Source organism: Miniopterus schreibersii (assembly GCF_964146895.1).
Source record: "Miniopterus schreibersii genome assembly, chromosome: 8".
Classification (NCBI taxonomy): Eukaryota; Metazoa; Chordata; class Mammalia; order Chiroptera; family Miniopteridae; genus Miniopterus; species Miniopterus schreibersii.
The window spans coordinates 74,805,527-74,828,064 of record NC_138109.1 but is presented as its reverse complement, the minus strand read 5'-3'; the positions used below and the strand labels follow the sequence as shown (position 1 = coordinate 74,828,064).

The following is a 22,538-nucleotide window of genomic DNA, read 5'->3' as shown; positions in this document are numbered from 1 at the left end:
GAGTCTGCTCCAAGAGGCGGTGGTGCTGTCCCCTTCGAGGGCAGTTCCCCTGCTCTGTCTTACTGAGCCCTCTGCCCAGCGGGCCTCCCCAGGGCCAGCTCTGCTTTGGCAGAGGTTGATGCGATGGGGTGCTTTCCCTCCTGGCTGCTCTAGCCCTGACTACTTACCGCTTATGGTCCTCCACAAGCCACTGCTGGTCTTAGGCCCAATCACGCCTGATTTTAAAAATTTGTATTTTGAGACAATATCTGTGATTGAGTACGACACATGTTAAATACACCTATAGAAAGGCATACATACTGCCTTCTACAGTGATGTCTCTGACAACGCATTTTATAAATAATCATAACTGAAGTTACAGTGCACTATGCATCTGGCACTGGGCTAAGCAATTTCTATTTTATTTGTTTACGTCTTTATGAGATATAATTTATATATTATACATTACATTTTACCCATTTAAAGTATGCAGTTTAATGGTTTTAGTATATTCACAGGATTATGCAGCCATCGCTATAATCAATTTGACAATATTTTCATCACCCCCAAAAGAAACCCATACCCATAAGCAGTCACTTCCCATTACTTCCCACCCTCCAGCCCTAGGAAAACACTAGCCTATTTCCTGTCTCTGGATTTGCATGTTCTGGACAGTTCATATAAATGGAATTATATAATGTGTCTTCTGTGACTGGCTTCTTTCATTTAGCATAATGTTGTCAAGATTCCTCTATGTTGTAGCATGTGTTAGTACTTCATTCTTTTTATTGTCAAGTAATAGCCCATTATATGGATACCACGTTTTACTTAATCCTCAATTGGTGGACCTTTGAGTCATTTCCACTTTTTGGCTATTATGAATAATGCTGCTGAGAGCATTATTGAACAGTTTTTTGTGTGGACGCATGTGTTTATTTCTCCTGGGTAGATACTTAGGAGTGGAATTACTGAGTCATGTGGTAACTCCATGTTTAACATTTTGAGGAGCTGCCTCACTGTTTTCCAGAGCAGCTGCACCATCATTTTATGTTCCCACCAGCAACGGGTGAGGGTTCCAATTTTTCTGCATCTTTGTTAACACTTGTTACTGTCTGTCTCTGTCTTTTTCATTACAGCCATGCTACTGGGCTTGAAGTAGAATCTCATGAGTTTCATAATTTTAATTCTTACACGTATGTCTATGATCTCTTTGAGGTTAATATTTGCATATAGTGCAAGGAAGGGGGGGTCCAAGGTCAGACTTTTGCACTTTTTTTGGAAAGACTTTTCTTTCCCCATTGAATTGTCTTGCTACCCTTATCAAAATTCAGTTGACCATAAATGTAAGGATTTAGTTCTCTACTGAGTTTCGTTGATCTATATGTCTTTCCTGAGGCTAACACTGTATTAATTACTGTAGCTTTCTTGTAAGTTTTGAAACCAGGAGGTATGGATCCTCTAACTTAGATATTTTCTAAAAGGTTGTCTTGGCTTTTCCGGGTTGCTTGCATTTTTGTATGAATTTTAGGGTTAGCTTGTCAGGTTGTTTGTTTGTTTGTTTGTTTTTCAAAAAAAGCATCTGGAATAATTACGGGGTTGCAAAATGTGTGGATCAATTTGGGGGCATTGCCATCATAATACTAAATTTTTAATCATGGGCTATTTTCCATTTACATAGATCTTACTGGATTCCTTTCAACTGTGTTTTCTAGTTTTCAGAGGCAAGTTTTATATTTTGTTAAATTTATTCCTAAGTGTTGTATTCTTTTTAGTGGTATCGTAAGTGGGATTGTTTTCTAATTTCATTTTTGATTGTGTGTTTCTAGTTGTATGAAAATACAGTTCGGACTTTATGTTGATCTCATTGCTGCAACCTTGCTGACCTTGTGTATTCATTCTTATAGTTACTTAGTGAATTCCTTAGGCTCTCCTGTATACAAGATTGTGTCATCTGCAAATAGAGATAGTTTTACTTCTTCCTTTGAAACTAACCTGGTTGCCTTTTGTTTATTTTTGTTGCCTGCTAGCCCTCACTAGGTCCTCCAGTACAATGTTAAGTACAAGTAAAGAGATGGACACCCTTGACTTATTTCTGACCTTAGGGAGAAGCGTCCAGTCTTTTCCCGTTAAATATGATGGTAGTTGTGGGTTTTTCATCAATGCCCTTTCATCATTTTCAGTTTCCATTCTATTCCTGGTTAGCTGAGTGTTTTTATCATGAAAGGGTGTTGGATTTTGTCAAATGCTTTTTCTGCATCTACTGAGATGGTCAAGTTTTGGATGTTAAACTAATTTTATTCCTGGGATAAATCCCACTTGGTCACAATGTATAATCATTTTCATATATTGATGGATTTGATTTGCTAGTATTTTGTTAGACTTCTTCGCCAGTGATCATGAGAGATATTGGTCTGTAGTGTTCTTTTCTTTAATCTGGTTTCTGTATCAGGGTAATTAATATAAGCCTCATAGAGGGATTCAGGAAGTTATTTCCTCCTCCTGTTTTTTGAAAGACTTTGTGAAGAGTTTGTATTAGTTCTTCTTGAAATATGTGGTGGAATTCGCCAGGGAAGCCACTGAGAAGTTTTTAAATTACTAATTCAGTCTCTTTGTTTGTGATAGGTCTGTTCATATTCTCTATTTTTTCTTGAGTCAGTTTCAGTAGTTTATGTCTTTTGTAGGAATCTGGCCATTTTTATAAGTGATCTAATCGGTTGGCATACAATTGTTCATAGTACCCCCCCATAATTGTTTTTATTTTGTGAAGTCGGTGGTATTGGACCCTCTTTCATTTATGATTTTGATAATTTGAGTCTTCTCTGTCTTTTTCCTTAGTCAGTCTAGCTAAACACTTGTCAGCATTGTTGGTCTTTTCAAAGAAACAGCTTTCATTTCATTGATTTTCCTCTTGCTTTTCTGTCCTCTATTGTATTAATTTTCTGCTCTAAACATTGTTTCCTTCCCTCGGCTTGTGTTAGGTTTACTTTGCTCTTTTTCAGTGTTTTCAGGTAGAGAAGATGAGGTTATTGGTTCGAGAACTTCTTTTCTTAACATTGGTATTTACAGCTGTAAATTTCCCTTTAAACATGCCTTAGTCGCAGCCCATAAGTTTTTGTGTGTTGTGTGTTGTTTGGGTCTGTGTGGATAGACTTAGAAACGATTTTGAATTTTTTATAGCACTGCCCTTGATATTATCCTAAGATACATTCCTCATTTATGAATAGTGTATATTGAAGTTGTTGGCAAATTACTGTTTATTATAAGTATTTTTTTAAAGTAGGTCTTAGGGTTGTTTGTGTAATTTGGCCCTTGTACTGATTTTATTTTTTGTGCATCATCTTGATTTGAAGGAGAGGACTGATTGTTGGGGATCAAGTGCTAGTCCTAATTCTGCAGAACTTTGCAGCAGTCGCTTAATTTTTCTATACTTTAACGAAATGGCATAGTAAAACTTTGTTTAGAACTTGTGCTAAAAATTGCAGTAATGTTTGTGAAAGCACTCGGAAGGCCTACAGTGTACTGTGGGGAAGTCTTGGGTGGGGGCTGTTTCTGAGTCTGTATTGTTAGAGCTGAAGGCACCCTTGCAATACTCTGTGGGAGGTGTGCCACTCCTAGCTGTGTGACCCTGGACAAGTTTTGACCTCTCTGTCTTTCAGTTGCTTCATGTGTGGAAGGCAGTGATATCTATTCTAACGTGGCAACATTGTGGGGATTCATGGTCTGATACATGCAGAGCACTTACGATGATGTTGAAGTAGTACTTACAAATAAATGGTCACTAATGTTGTTTTGTGTGCCACTGAGGGAAAATATACCACATAACCATTCCTGTAATTCCAGAGAATAAATTGAGAGATCATTTTGTCTTTGTTTTGCCTTTTGCTACACAAAATCTGCAATTTCATAACAAAGCTTATTTAGAATATTTGAGTTTATCACACTACAGTACATTTATCTTATGTTCTCTGAAGAAAGTTGCAAATAATGGGTTAAAAGAATATTTGGTTTTTGGTAATCAGTCATAATTTTTACCATCTTCATTTGTTGGTGAAACTGTACTTTTAAAAAAAAGAAAATGTGAAAACAGTTACAAAAATGTGCCAGAGAGAGTGGAGTTAGATTTATTTGTCCCGGTGGATCTGTTCCAGAATCTGAAACTCGAATGGTGAGCTGTGATCTCTCCTAAGCACATACCTGTGTTACATTAATCAGGGGCCAGAGCTGCCCCAGGACGTGTGTGCAGGAATGAAAGGGAACCATGAAAACCCAAACTGATGAGCTGCATCCTCGCTTGATTTTGAAAGCGTGGAAGGAAGTCAGTGGACTGTGAATTTTGTGAAGCCCAGACTTCTTGTTCTCATGTTGCTTCTGTTGCTGCTGCTGCCTGAGATCTGTGGACCACCTAGGACTGAGTAGAGCAGAGCTGACTGGGGGCGCCGGAGCCCATGCTGACCTGCGCGGTTAGAGACCCTGCAGCCTGCAGCCTCCGGGGCCCACGGGACACACCCAGAGCACATCCCCAGCACACACACCCCCTGAGCCCCGGAGGGTTGCCTAGGGCCTCTGCTATGAAGGGTTCCCTGTGTGTGGATTTGAAGGTGCATTTCTCTGAGGCGCGATTCCACAGGGCTGGTGTAGGAGCACGGAATTCACCTGCCCCGCCTCCTGCTCACCCCTCCCCCATTCTGAAGGTCGCCTGCACATGCACATGTGACCTGTATCTCCGCGTGTGCACATTCCTCCAGGTAGGCCTTGCCTGCTGGTGTTTACTGTGAGCAGCTGCTGTGGGCTCCACCCCAGGCCTGTGTTGCTGCAGCACTCAGAGGCCTCGTTATACATCTTACAGCCTGTGTAACGAGGACCCCGAGAACTCCATTCTTTTCCGTTTCAGGTTATTCTTAACTGATATTGAGGTACTTTTGTAGGCGCCCACTTTATAGAACAGCTCACTTTATTTTCTTTTAACCACTAGCCGTGTTATGAGGATATGTTAGTTATCTTTGTTTCTATCGAGTCAGCCTTTTTTTTTTTTTTTTTTAATTGATTGGTTTTAGAGAGAGAGAAGCATCAGTTTGTTGTTCTGCTTATTTATGCGTCATTGTTTGATTCTTGTGTGTGTCTTGATCGGGGCTCAAACCCACAACCTTGGCTTATCGGGATGACGTTCTAACCAACTGAACAACCCGGCCAGGACACAAGTCAGTCTTTTTGTAGTTTCCTTTATCTTAGTTTTATGGGAGGACCATCAGCACACAGTCATCCCAACAGATTTGTTAGTAAAAGAAAACAAGCTTCACAGAATCAGGTAGCATTTTAGGTTATGTGTAATCAGTTGCATTATAGCTCTGATAAAAGCCCATAACTTATAATTTAATTCTAGTAAGTAAATGTAAATGATATTTTTAAAGTAATTGTATATTTGGTAACTAGGGAGACAAGAGTGATGCGAATTCGAGCTCATTTTGAGAAAGGTTGGGGAAGAGACCATCTCAGTGGATTGCCATATCTGGTGTAGCATTTCAAGTTGCCGCTTCCCTGTCTGCGGACTTTTGTGTTTTTGAGGTTTGAAAATTCTTTATCCCAGACCTTTCTAACCACAGCTTAGTTCCTGATCAGAATAACAGGTTGCCATCAAGTACAAAATATGTATCACGGAAACATCACCATGGCTCCAGCTTTTGACTTCCCAGAACTCTTTATCAGTTGCTCCCACGTTGAAAACTTGGATTGAGCCTTGCTTGTCTTCCAAAACAAACTTGGGAAACTGAGCCAGAGCACTCCCTCGGAGAGCTGGATGTAGGAAAAAGGGCATCGAGCTTTGTGATTTGCAAAACTTTCCAAACCATGCTGGGCTGCAGCACTATGAAGGAGTGATGAACTTGAAAGAGAGGATAGAAACAGACCTCATTTGGAAGAAATCCTGTCTCTGAAATGGATGGTTTTTGTTTTTCTGCACACCGTAATTGCCTTGGGAAAATAGGAAATTAAGTCCCACTTTGTTCTTTGTTTTGCAAACTATGGGCTTAAACTATGGAGAGAGTTGTGGAGCATGTGTTAGAGTAAGAACACACTGAAGACCTTGGCAGGAGCAAACTTTCCTGACGAGCTTCTCCATGCATTCTCCAAAGCACAGGGATGTGTTCTCCTTTCTGCTGTGGCATCGGGAGGGTGAAGGTGAGGGAGGGAAATCCCTGGAACGTCCTCTGGTTGTTTGCCAAGGGCTTTCTCTCCTCCCGCAGTGATGGTGATTTTCTGTTGCCGAGCACAGGAACGCAGACCCTGCGGGTGCCGTGGGGTAATGGACAGCCTTCAGGAGCAGAGGCTTATGTGTTCCTGTTATGCTGGAAGAAAGCATTCGCTGCACAGAAATGTGACCTACTCCATGACAAATGAGACCACGCAGGCTCTGAATTTAGCGAGCCGCTCTCCGATGCTCAGGCGGAGCCAGCCCTTGGCATGCACAACTGAACTGGGGTATTTGAACAGGTGGCCAGCATGAAAGGACAGAGGAGCAGAGGCAGGACAGTGTCTTGGAAGGGGATGTCACTTCTTTACCCTCAGAGTCCCGCAAGAGGGAGGGCCCCTTGAACTTTGTGGTAATATCGAATTTCTAAAGACACGCTGTAACTAGCTCTGCCACTTGCTCCTTCTCAGGAGTGGAGGTGACCACTCAGAGGTTCAGCTAGTTCCATCCTGAAACACGTCCTAGTCGCCAGGTGCCTGCTGCCTGACAAACTCCTGTGAGGGAAGGACGGTGTCGTGCTAGTTCACATGGGAAGAAAGTATTTTTAGGATAAATATCTGTGTGTCACCCAACTGAGGACAAGATGAACATTTGCTTCCTTTGAAATGTTTAAAAAAAGAGGGAAAATGGTTATATAATAACATTTCAGTTACCTACAACTATCCCTTGGGAGAAAGACAACCTGGAAGAAAATCCTTTGAGGATGCTTGGAGCCCTTGGCACATCCAGTCACTGACGACGATCAGTGCCCTGTGACCACACATGCAGCTCAGCAAAGGTGATTGTGGGGTGTCCCCAAGTGATTTTAATGCTACAGTGTGACCCTGTGAACTGGCCTGGACATGCAACCCTGACATGGTGGATGCTCATTGAGTACATGGTAGTTTCCCGGGCATCCAGGCAGTTTCTGTACATTCAGTACTCTGTGTACTGAAGTAGACATACTTTGGGTGTAGTTTAAAAAGCATTTTTTTTAAAATAACCATTGAAACTTTTTTCTTTTTAACCAGAAAAAAAATTCTGAGCTGTTGATTATATTTGTTTTTAGGCTTTCTTTACATCTCATTGACTGGAATTGAAACCTGTTTGCTTTGATTTTGAACTTCAGTAGTGGCTTAAATAAAGGTGGCCTCTCTGTGTGTCCTCTTGAGAGCTCGTCCTTCCTCTTTGGGTGGGACCGATAACAATGCTACACAGATGGCAGAGGGAGCCTCCCTTTCTTCATCTTGAACGGGGCGACGTTTTGCTCACAGAATTTGTTACTGTGAGAATTAAATGCTATGATATATAGCCAAGCCTCTGGTTCCCATAAGATGTTCAACAAATTGTATTCCCTTCCTTTCTCGTCTCCCTTAGGAAAACTTAATCCATCGGTGCCTTCTGCTTGGTGGTAAGCCAGTGTATTTTCAAAACCAAAACAATAGACCCTGTGTGCCCTTCAACCTTGAGGGTGCACAAGCTGTGTCCTGAGAACCTGCAGTCTGGGAACGGTGTTTTGTAGAGTAGCTGTGTGCCTTACGCCTGTTTCTTTACCAAACTGTGCGAATCTGTACTACTTGAACACCTTTTTCGGGATTCCTTGTTCTGTGGTGTTTTTACATTTCTCGTGTGGATTAACATTTATAGTATTAGATGAACATCTGTCGTCCCTGTCAGAATTCTTTGCATCTTAGAAATCTGCACAGAGTAGGAAGCTACCACTATTCCCTGAGAAAGAGAACGGGTCAGTGGACTTAGTGAATCAGGACGTTGTGCACCTGAAACTAATATAAGGCTGTGTCTGTTACCCCTCACCTTAAAAATAAGGACCAGGCACAGTGATTTGCCATAGAACTTTATTATTCAAATAAGATAAAAAGCATAAGAAAATAGCAAAGCTGACAGTTGACTCATTTTAGTTGACAGTCTCTTGTGCAACCTCTTTCGTGTTTGCTGATATTCTCTAAAACATTCCCTTCTACTTTGTTTTTCTTTTCCAATATTCCTTAACAGTCAGAATAACTTATTTTATTTTTCTGAAAGGATATTTCAAAAATGTGCTCACTTTTGGTTCTGCATTTTCTCTGGAGGACAGTTACACCAAAGATCTCGCTCATAAAACTTCCCAAGCTTGGGATACCGGTGAAGCCTTTTTCATACTAAAACTGATTCTTGAATTTACGATCTGCTTCATAATTAAATAGTTTTATTATCATCTGGCTGGCTGGATACTGATGTTTATAGCTTAGATTTTCTTCTGTTTGGCAGAGGCAGTGTTTGTCTACTGGTTTGTTTTTGGAGATTAAGCAGATGCAGAAAAACTGTTCTCTTGCATGCAGGCAGTGTGGTCATTTTGACATATCTTTTTGAAATATTTCTAAAGCTCAGTTGCACCAAGTAAGACTGGTGAGTGGCATCGCAGTCTGGAGCACCTTTGCTTGCCCACACTTGAACAGCCTGGCATTTGTGAGAGCTAGAAATTAGGTCACAGAAGGGAAGGTATGTGTTCGCTGGGGTAGGAGGAAGAGTGGAGAGCTGGCTGCTGCTCCGGAGTGCCCCATTCTCCTCGCCCACCTGCCCTCCCTGCTGTCCTGACCGCTTTGAGCACATCCTGAGTGTGTGTCCTATTTCATGTTATAATACGAAAGTATTAAAGTGGAGAGGAGAAGCGGGAAAGCGAGCCTGGTCACCTGCGTCACATCACAGACTCACTTAAACCTGCAGGTGCTGGCCACAGTCCCACCGCAGCACGTCCTGCTCTATGCCTTGCATTTTTCCACCTTTGTTTAAATATTCAACCTGTCCAACCTGTTTGGGCTGAACAAGCTGGTGCTAGCAAACATCCAAACGTGCCCACTCACTGTCAACGTTTTTCTGATTTGTTAAGGAAGGTGATTAGCAACAAAATCTGCCCCCACCCCTCTACTAAAAAGCGAACCAGCAGCGCAGAAATCTTAGTGCACACGCGTAGGCCATAGGGTCCCACTCAGCCTCCCCTCGGGCGTGTGTTGTCGCACCCATGGGCCTTTCTCCTCCAAGACTCTGGGTTGATGGAGAGCTTGTTGGCCTTCAGTGGGGAGAGACTATATTTCCTTAAATGGGCCCATTGGTATGTGGTGTCCGCACTTAATTCTTCGTGCTTATATAACCCAGCTGGCCCCAAAGGATTGTTCTAGTTCTACAGGCGACAAAACTGAGGGCTGCAATGTTACAGGTTCAGCTAAAATCAGAAGCAAATCTTGGCCCCTTCTTTCTGGCTCCTTCCCTCCCTGGCTCCTGTTGTTAGAACAGCGTGCTCCTCTCCCTGCAGCACATCACCTGGTGATGCGTCACCTGTGATGAGCGGAGGCCAGTGTGTGCCACCTTAATCCCATATTAGATAAAAGGTGACTGCACTGCTGCCATCAAGCATGGGCTCTGTCACCTAGTTGGTGTTCACGGGTGGCATTTCTCTTTGGACTCATTTTCATTGTTCCTCAGAGACCAACTGATCCCGGTACCCTGTTCCTCCTGGGCTCTCTCACGGCCCCTAAATGACAGAGATGGTGTCCCCTGCTCCCACCGCCCGCACCTCCCATTTCTCGCTGTGGCCGCAGGCCATCTCGAAGGACCCAGCCTAAGCATTACTTGTTCCTCTTTTGGAAGCAGCTGAGGAGCAGCAAACGGTGACTTGGCACCACCTTGCTACGGTGATAACCATCTCTTCCCCCTCTGCACGTAGAAAGAGGATGTGAATAAGCAGCTTCTGCCATCTTGAGAAAGTCGAAGCTGATGCCTCGGGGCTGAAGGCAGGGAAGGCCTCTGGCTTCAGCGCTGCCATTCTGGCAGGACGCTGAGGCTTGGGGACTGGCTCACCTGGAGCTCTTGAGCTGTTTGCTACAGAAGGGCGTTCACCAGCAGCAGATGGGGACCTCTTCCCTCGGGGATAGTGACTGTGGGAATGTCAGCTTCAGATGGGCTTCATCGCCTGAGACCATAGGTACCCGAGTCCGGCTGCAGGGCCAACTCTGAGGGTGGGACTGCGACCCCAGGCTGCGTGGGAAGAGGGAAGAAGTGGAGGGAGGGTAGCCTGGGGAAGGGGATTCCATTCCAGCATAGCAGCTGCCCAGAAATACCTAAGGGAAAGTGGCAGCTTTCTGCTTACTTCCCAGGATTAGCTCAGGGAAGCGCCAGCGAGCCCATTTTAGCTCTGCGTGAATAAGAGGGGTCTCTTCGGGTGTGATAGAGGTCAACATCCGACGTTTGAGATCTTTTGTCTGGTTTTTAAGAATTTGTGATTTTACATGGCAACATATACTATGTATTTTTGTGGGTATTATATACAGGTATCTAGGGAGCAAAATACTGTACAAAGCGTGTTTATAACAAATGAAAGTTTTAGCAAAACAAGGAAAGGCAAAGGAAAATAGCATAAGAGGGTTTAGGGTGTACTGGTTCTAAAGCATGATAGAACGGTCTGGAATCAGGATTTTTTTAAAGGTTGGCTTATTGACATGGGCCACCTGCCAGGCTCTCCTACGCTGTGTTTGAGAGTCAGGAGAGGAGGAAGGAGCTTCAGACTGAGCAGTGAAGGGCCCTCTGTTTTCTCAGACAGTAACTGGAAGACAGTGTACCTCGATTCCAATCTGAGGTCAGCAGCTTCCAGTATCAGTGTGGAAGTGGGGTAAAGGAATGCAGTAGCCAAAAGGTTGCCTTCCTTCTGCCTGAAGGATGGCTGAGAGATTGGGAACATTGAGGGGAAATTGTTTTTCAGGCATCATCCTCCCATCGACAAAGAGGGGTTTGTACCAAGGTATTACATGAGACCAAGATGGAGTAGGAATTGCCTCCTCCATCATGACAAAGGAGACAGGAGAGCAGGTGTGAGGGGCCAGCCAGAAATGCACCCTTGAGTCTGGGTTGGAGAGCAGCTCTGGCTGAGGAGCAGTGGAGATAGTGAAACTGAACCCCCGGCACACCCCTACTTTGAATTAAGATTCCTTAACTTCATGCAGTTTCGATTTATGGCAGCACCAGAGTGTTGGGTTGCAGTCAACAAGGCGACATGGTGGTCTTTTCAACACCTCCCTTATTGTTTGCCCCTGAGCAGAGGCAAAGGCAGCCGGGGTAAACCTGAGTATTAGGACTAAGGTGCAAACCTTCCCTTTGTCCTAGCCTGTGCGGGCTGTATTGCCAGTGTCAGAGCCCATGGAATCTCACTGGCTTGCTCTGGGGTGGGCGCAACATCCAAGCATTTCACCAAGCACAGCCCGAGAGCCTCGGGAGCAGCCTGCGGCCAGCAGAAACGCCTCCCTGAGGTTTGCACTTCACGCTAGGCTGGCTTCTAGATCTTTCTGAGAGTGCTGTCTCCTCAGTCAGCAAGGCTGCGTACACCATTGTCCGACCTTCCTCCCCACCCAGGCAGGGCTGGTGTGGCCTGCCTTCTGGATAAGCATGACTGACCCTGAACAACACCCGAATTACTAGAAGGTGCCTTTGAGCTCACAGGTGGGGCCACACTGGGAGTGGCTTGATTGTTGCTGTGCCATCCTCTGTCTCCTCGCCCCCCTACACCTCTGTCTTCACTCCCTTCCCCTCATTTGGTGGCACTGGACTCTGTTGACATTATAAGTGTCACAGCTCCCACCCTCTCTGCCTCTGAACATCTGTTACAGGAACATACACAGGTCTCTCTGCAGGCTTTCTTTTCTTTGACCCAAGCATAGGTTGTAGAGCTGTGATGCTTCTAAATCTCATTCATTCTCTGGTTGTCACAAGGCTTTGCTGGAAAAGCACAGGGAATCGTAGGAGTGGAGTTATGTCTGCAATCAGGCTGTAAAAACCTGTTTTGAACCTGTTGACTTCAGTTTGGCGGCCCTAAGCAGTGCTGAGTACAATTTGTGTACAGTTTGTGTCCTGTGTCCTGAAGGAGTGACCTTCCTTATAATGCTGTTCATAAATAAAACTTATAAGGAAATTAAGGCTGAAAAGTTAGCAAATACTGGAAGTGTCTAGATGTCACCTGAGCTTTGGCCTTCACCTGCAAGTTAGATATGGGAACTCTTGGAGAATGTTTGAGACTTGCCTTGAGGACACCTTCTACAACATGATTCTTTAAACTTGTTGAGAGTTTTTCAAAGGATTTTACCCCAAAAAATAATTCTATAATGTTAACTTCCCAGCTTTTTAAAAAAATCCTCACCTGAGGATATGTTTTTATTGATTGTATTTACTTTTTTTAAAGACCAGTTTATTTTTAAAAAATATGTTTTTAATGATTTTAGAGAATGAGGAAAAGAGAGGAAGAGAGAAACATCAATCAGTTGCCTCCGTGCCCTGACTGGGGATCAAACCCACAACCTTTTTTGGTTTACAGGATGACACTACCAACTGACTGAGCCACCTGCCCAGGGCAAAACTTCCCAACTTTTTTGTTATATATTTGTACCTGGTAAACTTATGCAGGGACTGCTGGTGAGCCAGGAAGAGATTTAATGCTTATATCCAAAAAATGTCAGTGTCTTGCTCTAGGAGGCTGGTACTATTCTCCTGGGACATTTTACAGATGTGAAAACTGAAGCTGAGGTCATCTGAGTAACTTGGGGAGTCTCCATGGTTTCAAGGTGATAGAACCAGGACACACCGTCTCATAGCCCCGAGACTGCCCCAAGACTTCAGTGCCATCACCTGGTCGCTCTGTCTCCTACACCATCTTCTACCCAAATTTGCTTTTTTTCATTTGTCCCAATTCCTGCTTGCTTCTCAGAGCAAGCCATGGCTTGAATGGCTAAGAGTTTACCTCTATTTCCAAATGCACAGATTTACATACCTAAGAAAGGTCAGCAGAAAGTTCCCCTTTTGGGAACTAGAAACGAGGAAGTTCAAGGAGGAAAAGATGGATGTGCTTTAGAAATGGGTCTGTCTCCATGAATTACTGGATTGGCCTTCAGCTCCTGTACAAGGTATATTTGGTTTAGCTCTGATATATTCCTTATTCTTCCAGGCGGCCCACCCTGGCTATAGTGGATCTTTTCACATTTTAGGGTGTAATGATAATATTTATGGGAGGAAAACTTTGAAAATCAGCATCCATCTCAAAATTCAAAGTAGGCTCCTGTCAGTGCTAAAAAGTACTCCAGTTTAGACTATTTTCCTAGTTTAGGAAGCATCTGCAGTATTTGTTTGGATCCTCACTGTAAAAGCTCCTCTGGGTGTTGTGAACGGACTCCTGAAAGAGCTCTTATAAAACCCCTTCCTCAGACCAGGTGTGGCAGGATTGCTACTATTGAAGTGGCAGGCCTCCAAAAGAAAATTTTAGAATTTTATGCAGAAAGCAAATGCTTACTTTGAGTTTACATTAACTCAAAACTTTGAGTTTTGAATGCATGAATACAGATTAATTCCAGTAGAGAAAAATTAGCGTGTCCTCTGTTCACATTTGGGGTGTTTTTCATTAAAGTCTTCAGTACAGCACTGTTTACTGTATAGTCTCATAGCAAGTTTGCTAGCATTAAATCCTAGTAAAGGAAACTATAAGGTATCTCAGAAACTGATGGCATATGTTGTGGTGATACTGCAGGTGTAATAGATTTTCAGCGTTTACTTCACCCACCCCTTCCTCCATTCAGTGATTCAGCAAATACTTATTCATTCATTTATTCATCCATTTTGGCAGATATTTATTGACCACCTACTATGTGCCACTAGGAGCTAGTGCTGGGAATGAGAAGCATACTTTACCACACCAACACTGCATATTTCTCATCCTTGCCAATCTGGAAAGTGTGAAAAGTCGTTAACTGTTCAGGTGCAGAAGGGAGGAGACGGCTCTTAGGAACTGAGGTTGTGACGTTGCTGTTAAACATACATAAGGAAACCCCAGCTGTTTACACAGCCTCGGGGGGAGGGGGGGTCCCAGCCCTGTGGCTTTCACTCTCCGACCACATCCACATTGGTACTCCCTTTTGACCCAGCATTTTGTGAAAGACATTTACAAACTGGGAGCATTCCAAGGTTAGTAGTGATTAGTATAATTCAGCAGATGAGAGCTGAGCTTGGGGGAGCTGGCTGAAGGAGCTGGAGATTTTAAGGAAGCTCTGGAGAAAGGCAGTCATCGTCCTGAACTATTGAAGAGCTGCTGGGTGTAAGAGAATGCAGACTGATTCTCTGTTATCCCTGAGGACAGATGGACAAAGAAGGGTGGAATTTTTGACTTAGCATGGGGAAGACGATTTTAATAATTAGCACTGTTGAAAACTGAGACGTCCTGGTGGCTGGAAGTATTCAAGCAGAACTCGGTGGTATGTCTAGTGTGTTTATATCTGAACAACAGTGAAGACTTTCCGTGTTGAGTGGGAAGTTGGACATCATCTCAGCTCCCTCCCAGTTCTGAAGTTCATTGTAATTTATTGATTCTTAGGGAAATTAGATGAATTTGTCCTTGATACAAAACCTGAGGGGGAAAAAGGAAGAGAAATAGAATGGTCTCGCCCGCACCAGCTCTCCTCTCCATTCTGGCCGTGTTCTGCGGGAAAGGGGCCGCGACTGGCTCATCGTGGTGACTCGCCCCACTTCCTGTGAGGGTTCGGGAAGAAGCGGGCAGCTAATGCAGCCAGTCGGTGCAGCCAGTCCTGCTGTGAGAGGCCAGGGAAGGAGAGCAGGGGTCGGGGGAGGAGTATCATTAACCACAGGTCACAACCAACTCCAGAAATGGTTGGAGCTCCCAACCCTGGCAGCTCAACTATTGACTGAATTAAGTTCTTAAATGAGCCTGCAGCTGTTGGTCGCCATGTAGCTGAAAGGACAGATTGGGGACACCCTGTATGTTGTCCAGCAACCGGAAATTTAACCCTCTAACGGAGTATTGCTTTAGCTTCGAACCTGGCTCTCCAGCTGGGCTCAGTCGGAAAACTGGAGTGGGTTGGTGTGCTGGGAAGCCTCATACTTGCCCCAGCCCCTCAAGACTGCTTGGACCTGGTCTCCTCTCCCTGCCTTTGACAGGGATGCAGTTCAAGGGCTGTCCCAGTTTTTTAGAAGAAGACAGAGGCAGGACTGGATGCGGGGAATGTTTTTGCCTGACCTCGGAACCTTCACTCCCTATTGAAATTTTATTAGCATTTGCTATCAGCTGCTCGTCCTTGGGCCATAGTCACTCAGAAAGGAAGTGTCCAGGTTCTGGTTAGAGCCCTAAGATTTCAGCCTGTGATCCTAGAACACAGATCCAAAGGCTTGGCCTTCTGAGGCGACATGGAGGAAAATCATGGACTCTGGTGTCGGCACACGAAGGACCGTTCCGTCCTCGCTGAGAGGTCCTGGGGCTGCCAGCCTCTCCGCACCTCAGCAGCCACATCTGCAACATGGACTAACATTCTGCGTCAAGTTCCTGCCAGATCCTCAGAGTGCTCGCTCTTGTCTTCCTCTTCCTCTCTCTGTGAAAACAAATTGTCATAAATCCTAAGAACTAGATACACTAGGATCACGTGATAGAGAAGGCACAACTTGGCATGAGCTAGTGAACTGCCCACAATTGTCGATCTGATTTCCGGTCTTCTCACAAGTTACTGTAGCCTCATGGTCATCTGCACAAGGAACCTGTTGACAGTTGAAAAGGGTATTCATTTTTTTTAAGTTAATTTCAAGTTATTTATTGAAAGGGAGGGTGGGTTTGGTACTAATTTGCATCCCTTAGTGTTATCAGACTTTCTTAATTTTTAGATGCTATGAAAAAAATTTTTTTTTTAAGTTGGAATGTGCCATCCAATAAATGTCTAAAGAAACTTGCCAACCCATCCGGGCGTGGCGCAGTGGTTGAGCATCAACCTAGGATCCAGGAGATCAAGGTTAATTCCCGGTCAGGGCACACGCCGGGGTTCCAGGCTCATTCCCCTGTAGGAGATGTGCAGGAAGCAGCTAATTAATGACAACTCTCTCATCACTGATGTTTCTCTCTCTCTCCCTCTCCCTTCCTCTCTCTGAAATCAATAAAGATACATTTTTTTAAAAAAAGAAAGAAAGAAACTTGCCAGCCTTTCTTTTTTCCCCTCCAAATGCTGATACTAAGTGGTGGTCTCCTTAAATCACCTTAGAATAGAGCACATACTTGGAGGAAGGCTGTTTGTTTTCATGAACTTTCCCAAGGCTCTGGGTCACCAAGAACTAATAACAGCACCCTCTCCTAATAACCTAAGTGAGGCACTGCGTCAACACGGGTGTTACGGTTGGGGTTCTTTTCCATTCTCTGCCACGGGGTCTCTGGCTCCACCACAGCAGTTCCCCTAAGAACAGGCCTGCCTCCTCCCTGAGGCCGTTTCCGCAGAGGTCAGGCCACATCTGAGCTGCGGCGGAGGGTCGGGCTGGTGCTCTGGGCAGCGGCTATGCAGGGACCTCTCGGTCGGCCAGAATGCGCCTGTAGAACCAGAGCGAGGGAAGTCAGCATCTTACCCTCCACACACACGGGAAAGAGGCCGTGCAGGTGTCGCAGGGCGGGTTGTGGAGGGAGAGGCATTGTCTTAGCCGTGTCGTGGAGTTGGGCCGAGAGCCTGTGTCCGGCTTGTGGTTCGCAGGCTCCTTCGCCTTTGCATCCCCAGCCTGTCTCTGAAGAAGGCACAGCAGAAAGTGGGCTGCACTTCCATTTACAAGTGTGACAGGACAGTTCATGAAAACGATGCTTTTCTTCCCATCCTAAGAACGCCTCCTTACGGCAATCCTATAAAAGTTATTTGTAGAAGCTGTGGCTGCAACCTGCCGTGGGGCACAGTCTAACTCAGTCAGAGACATGGTGGTGATTGTCATTAGGAAGACTGAACCTTTATGTCACAGTGGGAGGACACTGAGACTGTCTTTTCGTAATGCACTTTCCTTCCTTATAGGTCCTAGACCTTGTTCTTAGGATGTTTGTTTTAAAACTTGGTCAAGTTAGGTCGCTTTAAAGCAGGTATCCATAAAACTCTTACATGTATCATCCTAGTCTCGTAGATATCAGGGTTGTAGCATGTAACTGACTCATTTTACTATTCCAGCTCTTCGCGTGAGCTGTTAATCCACCAACACCATGAACAGCATGGAAAGGCTTTGGGGGTCTTAATAAGCACCCCAGATATTTACTCTGTCAGAACTTCTCAAATTTGACCCCTAACATCCTTCAGAAAGCAGAAGAAAGAGAAAACAGTACTCATAAAGGGGGGTTGGGTTCTGGGGTAAATACAGAGTGATTACTTGGTTTGTGAACTAGTGGTGCCTGGGAATTCTTTATTCTGTAGAATTTTGTGCCCTAAAATAATCCATTTTACCTGAATAAGAAGAATAGGTCATCAGATACTCTGTTTTTGTCCCATTGGTGTCAGTGAAGTTCATGGATGTCTCCCAACAGACATCATGGTGTTAAGTGACATTTTTGGATAGCAGTTGCAAGAGATTGAAGAGGCTTTGAGGAGGTTATAGGTTTTAAAAACAGAGAAGTCACTATATAAATTATCATACTTCTTGAGAATATTTTCCAAAGCCTAAACATAAAATATAAAAAATTTAAAAGACATCAACCAACTCAGTTTTTTGCTAAATCACATTGTGTATCTGTGTTCTTTCCAGACATATGAAGATTCATGAGAAGGACCCTAACAGTGCTACTGCTACAGCCCCTCCATCCCCGCTGAAGCGCAGGCGGCTGTCCTCCAAAAGGAAACTGAGTCACGATGTCGAGTCAGAGAAAGAAGACCCAGCTCCTTCTAAAAAGGTCCTCCCTGCTCCCAGCCCAGATGTGCCTAACCACAGGACTCTTGGTAGAAATACCACTAGTCTTTGTTTTAGCAGTTTGAGGACTTGCCTGTGTTTTCCCACACTGTTTTCACTGTTTTGTAAGGTGTCTACAGAACAGAGAGCCTGTGTGCTTCCTCTGTGGAGCCCCCTCTCCAAGCCCACTGATGAAATGAAGAGCTTGCTCTGTTGCTCCTGTGCTTTTTTTTTTTTTTTCTGGCTAGAATAGGAGCTTCGTAAGTGTTAGGGACTTGTCCTCACTCTTTTACTCCCAGTACCTGTCAGGTGCTGGGTGCTTTGTAGATATTTGTTGAATGGATGAGTGGGTTGAGGGTGGGTGGACGGACGGATAGATGTTATATTTAGTGAGTACTGGTTGCATGAGTGAAGGACCGGTCAGGTGCATCCTAAATACCTAGGAGGTGGCACCCTCTCCTTTTAGATAGCCTCTGAACTGAGTGGTGGCTTCTCTTCGGAAGCAAGCCCGTGTGGGAAGCCTCCTTCATGACTTCGCTTTTTCCTCTCCCCTAAGATGGTAGAAGATGGGCAGTCAGGTGACTTGGAGAAGAAGGCTGATGAAGTGTATCACTGCCCAGTGTGTTTCAAGGAGTTTGTTTGCAAGTATGGACTGGAGACCCACATGGAGACCCACTCAGATAACCCACTAAGGTAGGAGGGAGGGTGGACTGTACCTGCACTCTGGAAATCTCTTTCCCGTTCCTGTTTCCTCTGCCAGCTGGCATATCCCTTTCTCTCGTCACTACATACTGGGCTGAAATGTTGTCACTTGGAATGAGGATGTTAGGCCATTAAGAATGGTGTGCGTGGTCGGGCTGAAAGGTGTGAGAGTGAAGGTGACTGTAGCCACAGGACGTGTTCACTGAGGTTCACTGCTTCCTTCACTCCCGGCGAGGCATGCACGCGAGTCTCCTCTCACGGGCTTTTGGGCAGCAGGCACATTATTTTCACAAGAGGTGTTGCAACCCAAATGATTGTTAGCTGTGCAAGAGTATGTGGTAAGGACAGGAAGGGCATAGCCGGTGCCCATAGGTGTTGGACTGGACTGGTAGCACTGACCATGGAGAGTGCATTTTGGGGTGAGACCAAGTTCAACTTCATGCAACATTTGACAACTGAAGCCCATCACAGAGAAACAGTGATGGGTGATGGTTCTTCTGGTCCAGCCTCAAGGTTAGGTCTCCACTGGCTCTAGTTTTCTGATCTTCAGCCTTCCCATGCAGTGCATGCTAATATCACTTCCCAGCAGAATGTGACAGGGGTGGGGGGCAGGCACTCAGCTTTCTTTCCCTACCTTCTCTGAGAACATTTTCATCAGGCAGAAAGCCCTGTGTTCTTAGTGAGCAGATAGGCTTGGAACCTTTCCCTACTGAGCTGCTGCTTTTATAGTTTTTAAGCATTGGAAAGAGCCTGGCGCCATCGGGAGCCTCGGGTGCCATGTGCGGCAGGAGAGTTGCATGTCTGCCAGGGTCCCCAGGGCAGGCGAGCGCATGCACGGCTTCAGCTTCGGGTTTCAGGAGACAATGGGGTGTAGAAATCTGGACATCGACATCTGTGTGTGACTCACAATGTATGGACCACATTGCCTTCTTGAGACACCTGTTCGGTTGTGACTGAGGAGTGAAGGGGTCTGAGCAAGCTGAAGACTTGTGTGTTGAGGGAAAAGCCTAATTAATTGTACGGTAACTTAAAGCTGTGTCAAATATCATTATCCTTAATCACATTAGCTTGACATTTTTTTCATTAGGGGAAAAAGGATTTATGAAGATTTTAAACTGCTGAGCAATTGAAGTGCTATAAAATGTCGTTGCATAACTCCCCCGTCTTGGGAAATTGCAGGATGCCTGGGAGTGGGCATGGGCCTGTTGTCGGGATTGGACCAGCTGCATCTGAACCTTGAAGGATAATCCCTGTGTTCCTTTTCAGGCCTTCAGTTCTCTGATGCTGAGACCTGTCTCTTAACAGTTGTTCTTTGTCTACCAAGAAGGCTCTGTAGTTCTGAGAGATTCAGGAACTTGACTTCACCGTTTTATTAACATCCACAGCATCTCCAGGATGTGGGCTTGTGGTGGGTGGTGAATATTGAAATAGTTCTCTAGACTGAGGACCTGAGCAAACAGAGGTGAAGTTACCACATGGTGAGTTGTGGGCAGAGGCAGGAATAGCCTGTGGGACCCCCCAGATCCTGTCACTGCAAAGTAAACTCACTGCTAGTCTCCGAGCTCCTTCATATGTTTTATTTCACTTCATGCTTTACTCTGTGCTCAGGTAGCATTAGGAACTACCCACTTGCCTCCTTCTAGATAATTCTCCCCTCAGGGAAAATAGCTTGAGTCTCAGTAGAGATTTCTAGGTGGCTGGTGGCTGTAGCAGTGATAGAGAAAGATCAGGTGTCCCTTCTTAAATGCCGGCCTGCGTGAGGGTGTGGGTTCTCCTGGAATGGAGCCTTCTAGACAAGCAACTTCTCCAGGGACAGGCTGTGCTTGCTACTCAGCAAGGATGGAGATGGGGATTGCACTGGACACTGGTTGTTCCGTTCTGCACAATTTGGTGGGCAATTCACTTGCCATGATGCCAAGGCCACCAGGACCACCATGTTGAACCTCAAGTCCTGCCTGTTTTCCTTCCCTACCCAGGAGTTAATGCTCTTTGTTTGGTGAGAGGCTGACTGGAGAAGTTTTGTAGCTTGGAAGGGACTCGACCCTCCTGGCAGCCCTCCCTCCTACTGGAGTCCCTGGATGCTGCACCCACAGCGCCCAGCAGTGGCCATAAGAAGGGGTTGCCTTGCTTCTGTTGGGCAAACGGGACAGCCGGCCATCCCGTCTAGTGGCTGTTGCTAGGTGGGGTGGGGCTTGTGTCTGGAAACCAAAAGGAGTTGATTACAGAACATAGTTAATTCCCTTTTCTCCTCACTGCTCTGCCTTTCCACATAATAGCCTGCTATCAAGGAGGCCATGGGGGCAGGCAGGAGCCAGCAGGGCCCAGCCAGGCAGTGAACTGTGACAGTAGCTGGTGGGAGAAACTGCTTGTTAACCCAGAGCTAAAATAGGCACCAGCTCCATTTGCAAACCCCAGAGGCAGCAGAACCACAGTGGGATAGATGCTACCAGTTTAGACAGAAAGTTTATAACTCAAAACAGCTGTTGGCTTCTCTTCTCTCCTACCCTTGCCCCCACCCCCAAAACTGGCAGGATGCTCGTTGTTTCTTAATAAAAAGTGTTGGACATCTAAACTCGTATAACCACTAAGGCTGTTGTCCTCCGTTCCTCTGTGTTTCAAATTAACAGAAGTGTCAGCGTAGAACAACAGGCAGACACGAAGCCGCTTATAGCAATTCTGGCTCTCGTCAGTTATTGCCTGGGCCCTGACAAGACTAGAACTGAACCGGCCCCTCTGCACAGCTCCCCAGAAAGGAAGAAGCGCAGGGCTTATTGAGACTTGGCATTTGGAATCAGGTGATGGGCAAGAGTGTTCAGCAAGCAGGTGGATGAAAAAGGACATCCCTGTGTGGGGATGTTTCGGGGTGTTGAATTTCTTGCTTGGTTATAAGAATAGAACAGAGTAACAGGCAGTACACTGTCATGAATAAAGCCAGCTGGAAGGGAGGTGCACGTCAGTGCCCACCAGCACAGGTAGGATGAGAGCCACAAATGTCATTTTAAATTTTTTAGTAGCCACATTTTAGAAAACAAAAAGAAACAGGTGAAATTGGTGATGCTTTGTTGATTGTACCAGTATGTCCAAAATATGTCAACACAGGTACAACATAAAAATCATCAGTGATGTGTTCTACATTCTTATTTATGCACTAAGTCTTTGCAGTCAGGGTGTGTGGCATGGTCACAGCCCATCCGTTTGAGCAGGCGTGTTCCAGGTGCTCTGCAACCCACCTTGCAGGGGCAGGTCTAGGACAAGCCCACCTGTGGCGGGGAGGGCACCAGGGCAGCGGCTTTGCTTCAGTGGCCCCTGGTCTTGTGTCTGAGTGGCTTATGTCTGGCTGACCGGGGCTGAGCCCCAACAGGTGATAGCTGGGTGGTCACCATGGCGATGCGGCTGCAGCTGGGGGCACAGTCTGGCAAAAGTTATTGTATAATCTTACGTGGCTTGATTGAAGGAGATCGAGTAATAATTTTTTAATCACTTTAGCAAATGATTGAGTGCCTATTATGTGTCAGGTGATGGACTAGACTTGAGAAAAAAATAGTGATGTTGGGGACGGCCCCTCAGGGGCCAGTCAGAAAGCAAGTAAACGAGCAGTATAAAAAGTGAAGGGGGCAGATTCAGGGCCAGGAAGGGCAGGATGCCCGTGTTCAAGCAGAGGGAGCCTTACCCCGCAGGTGTAAAGCTTCCCTGGGTACTACATGGGATTGGTAGTGCTCCCTGCGGTCCTCTGGGGGAGGCCCTCTGCTGACTGGATTGTGATCTTGGTTGTCTGTAAGAGGATTTCAGATTTGAAGGCAGTGCCCTTAAGTCTGTGTCAGGAATTAGTCCACAGGAGCCCAGGTGGCCTCTGACAGGCACCGCTGCGTGGAGGGAGGGTCAGTGCTGCTGTGGCGTGGAGGACGGGCTGGGGCTGCCCCTCGTCTCG

The 22,538-nt window shown here is 45.5% G+C and overlaps 1 protein-coding gene across 12 annotated transcripts in view; it reads left to right on the top strand.

The window, feature by feature from the left end:
• The window catches only part of RREB1 (ras responsive element binding protein 1), a 170,772-nt gene that overhangs the window by 115,785 nt on the left and 32,449 nt on the right, over positions 1 to 22,538 (top strand). For all 12 annotated transcript variants that reach the window (XM_081145040.1, XM_081145039.1, XM_081145036.1 and 9 more), the window contains 2 exons: positions 17,768 to 17,912; positions 18,465 to 18,601. In XM_081145040.1, the coding sequence (XP_081001166.1) occupies positions 17,768 to 17,912; positions 18,465 to 18,601 (282 nt within the window). The remainder of the gene's footprint in view (positions 1 to 17,767; positions 17,913 to 18,464; positions 18,602 to 22,538) is intronic.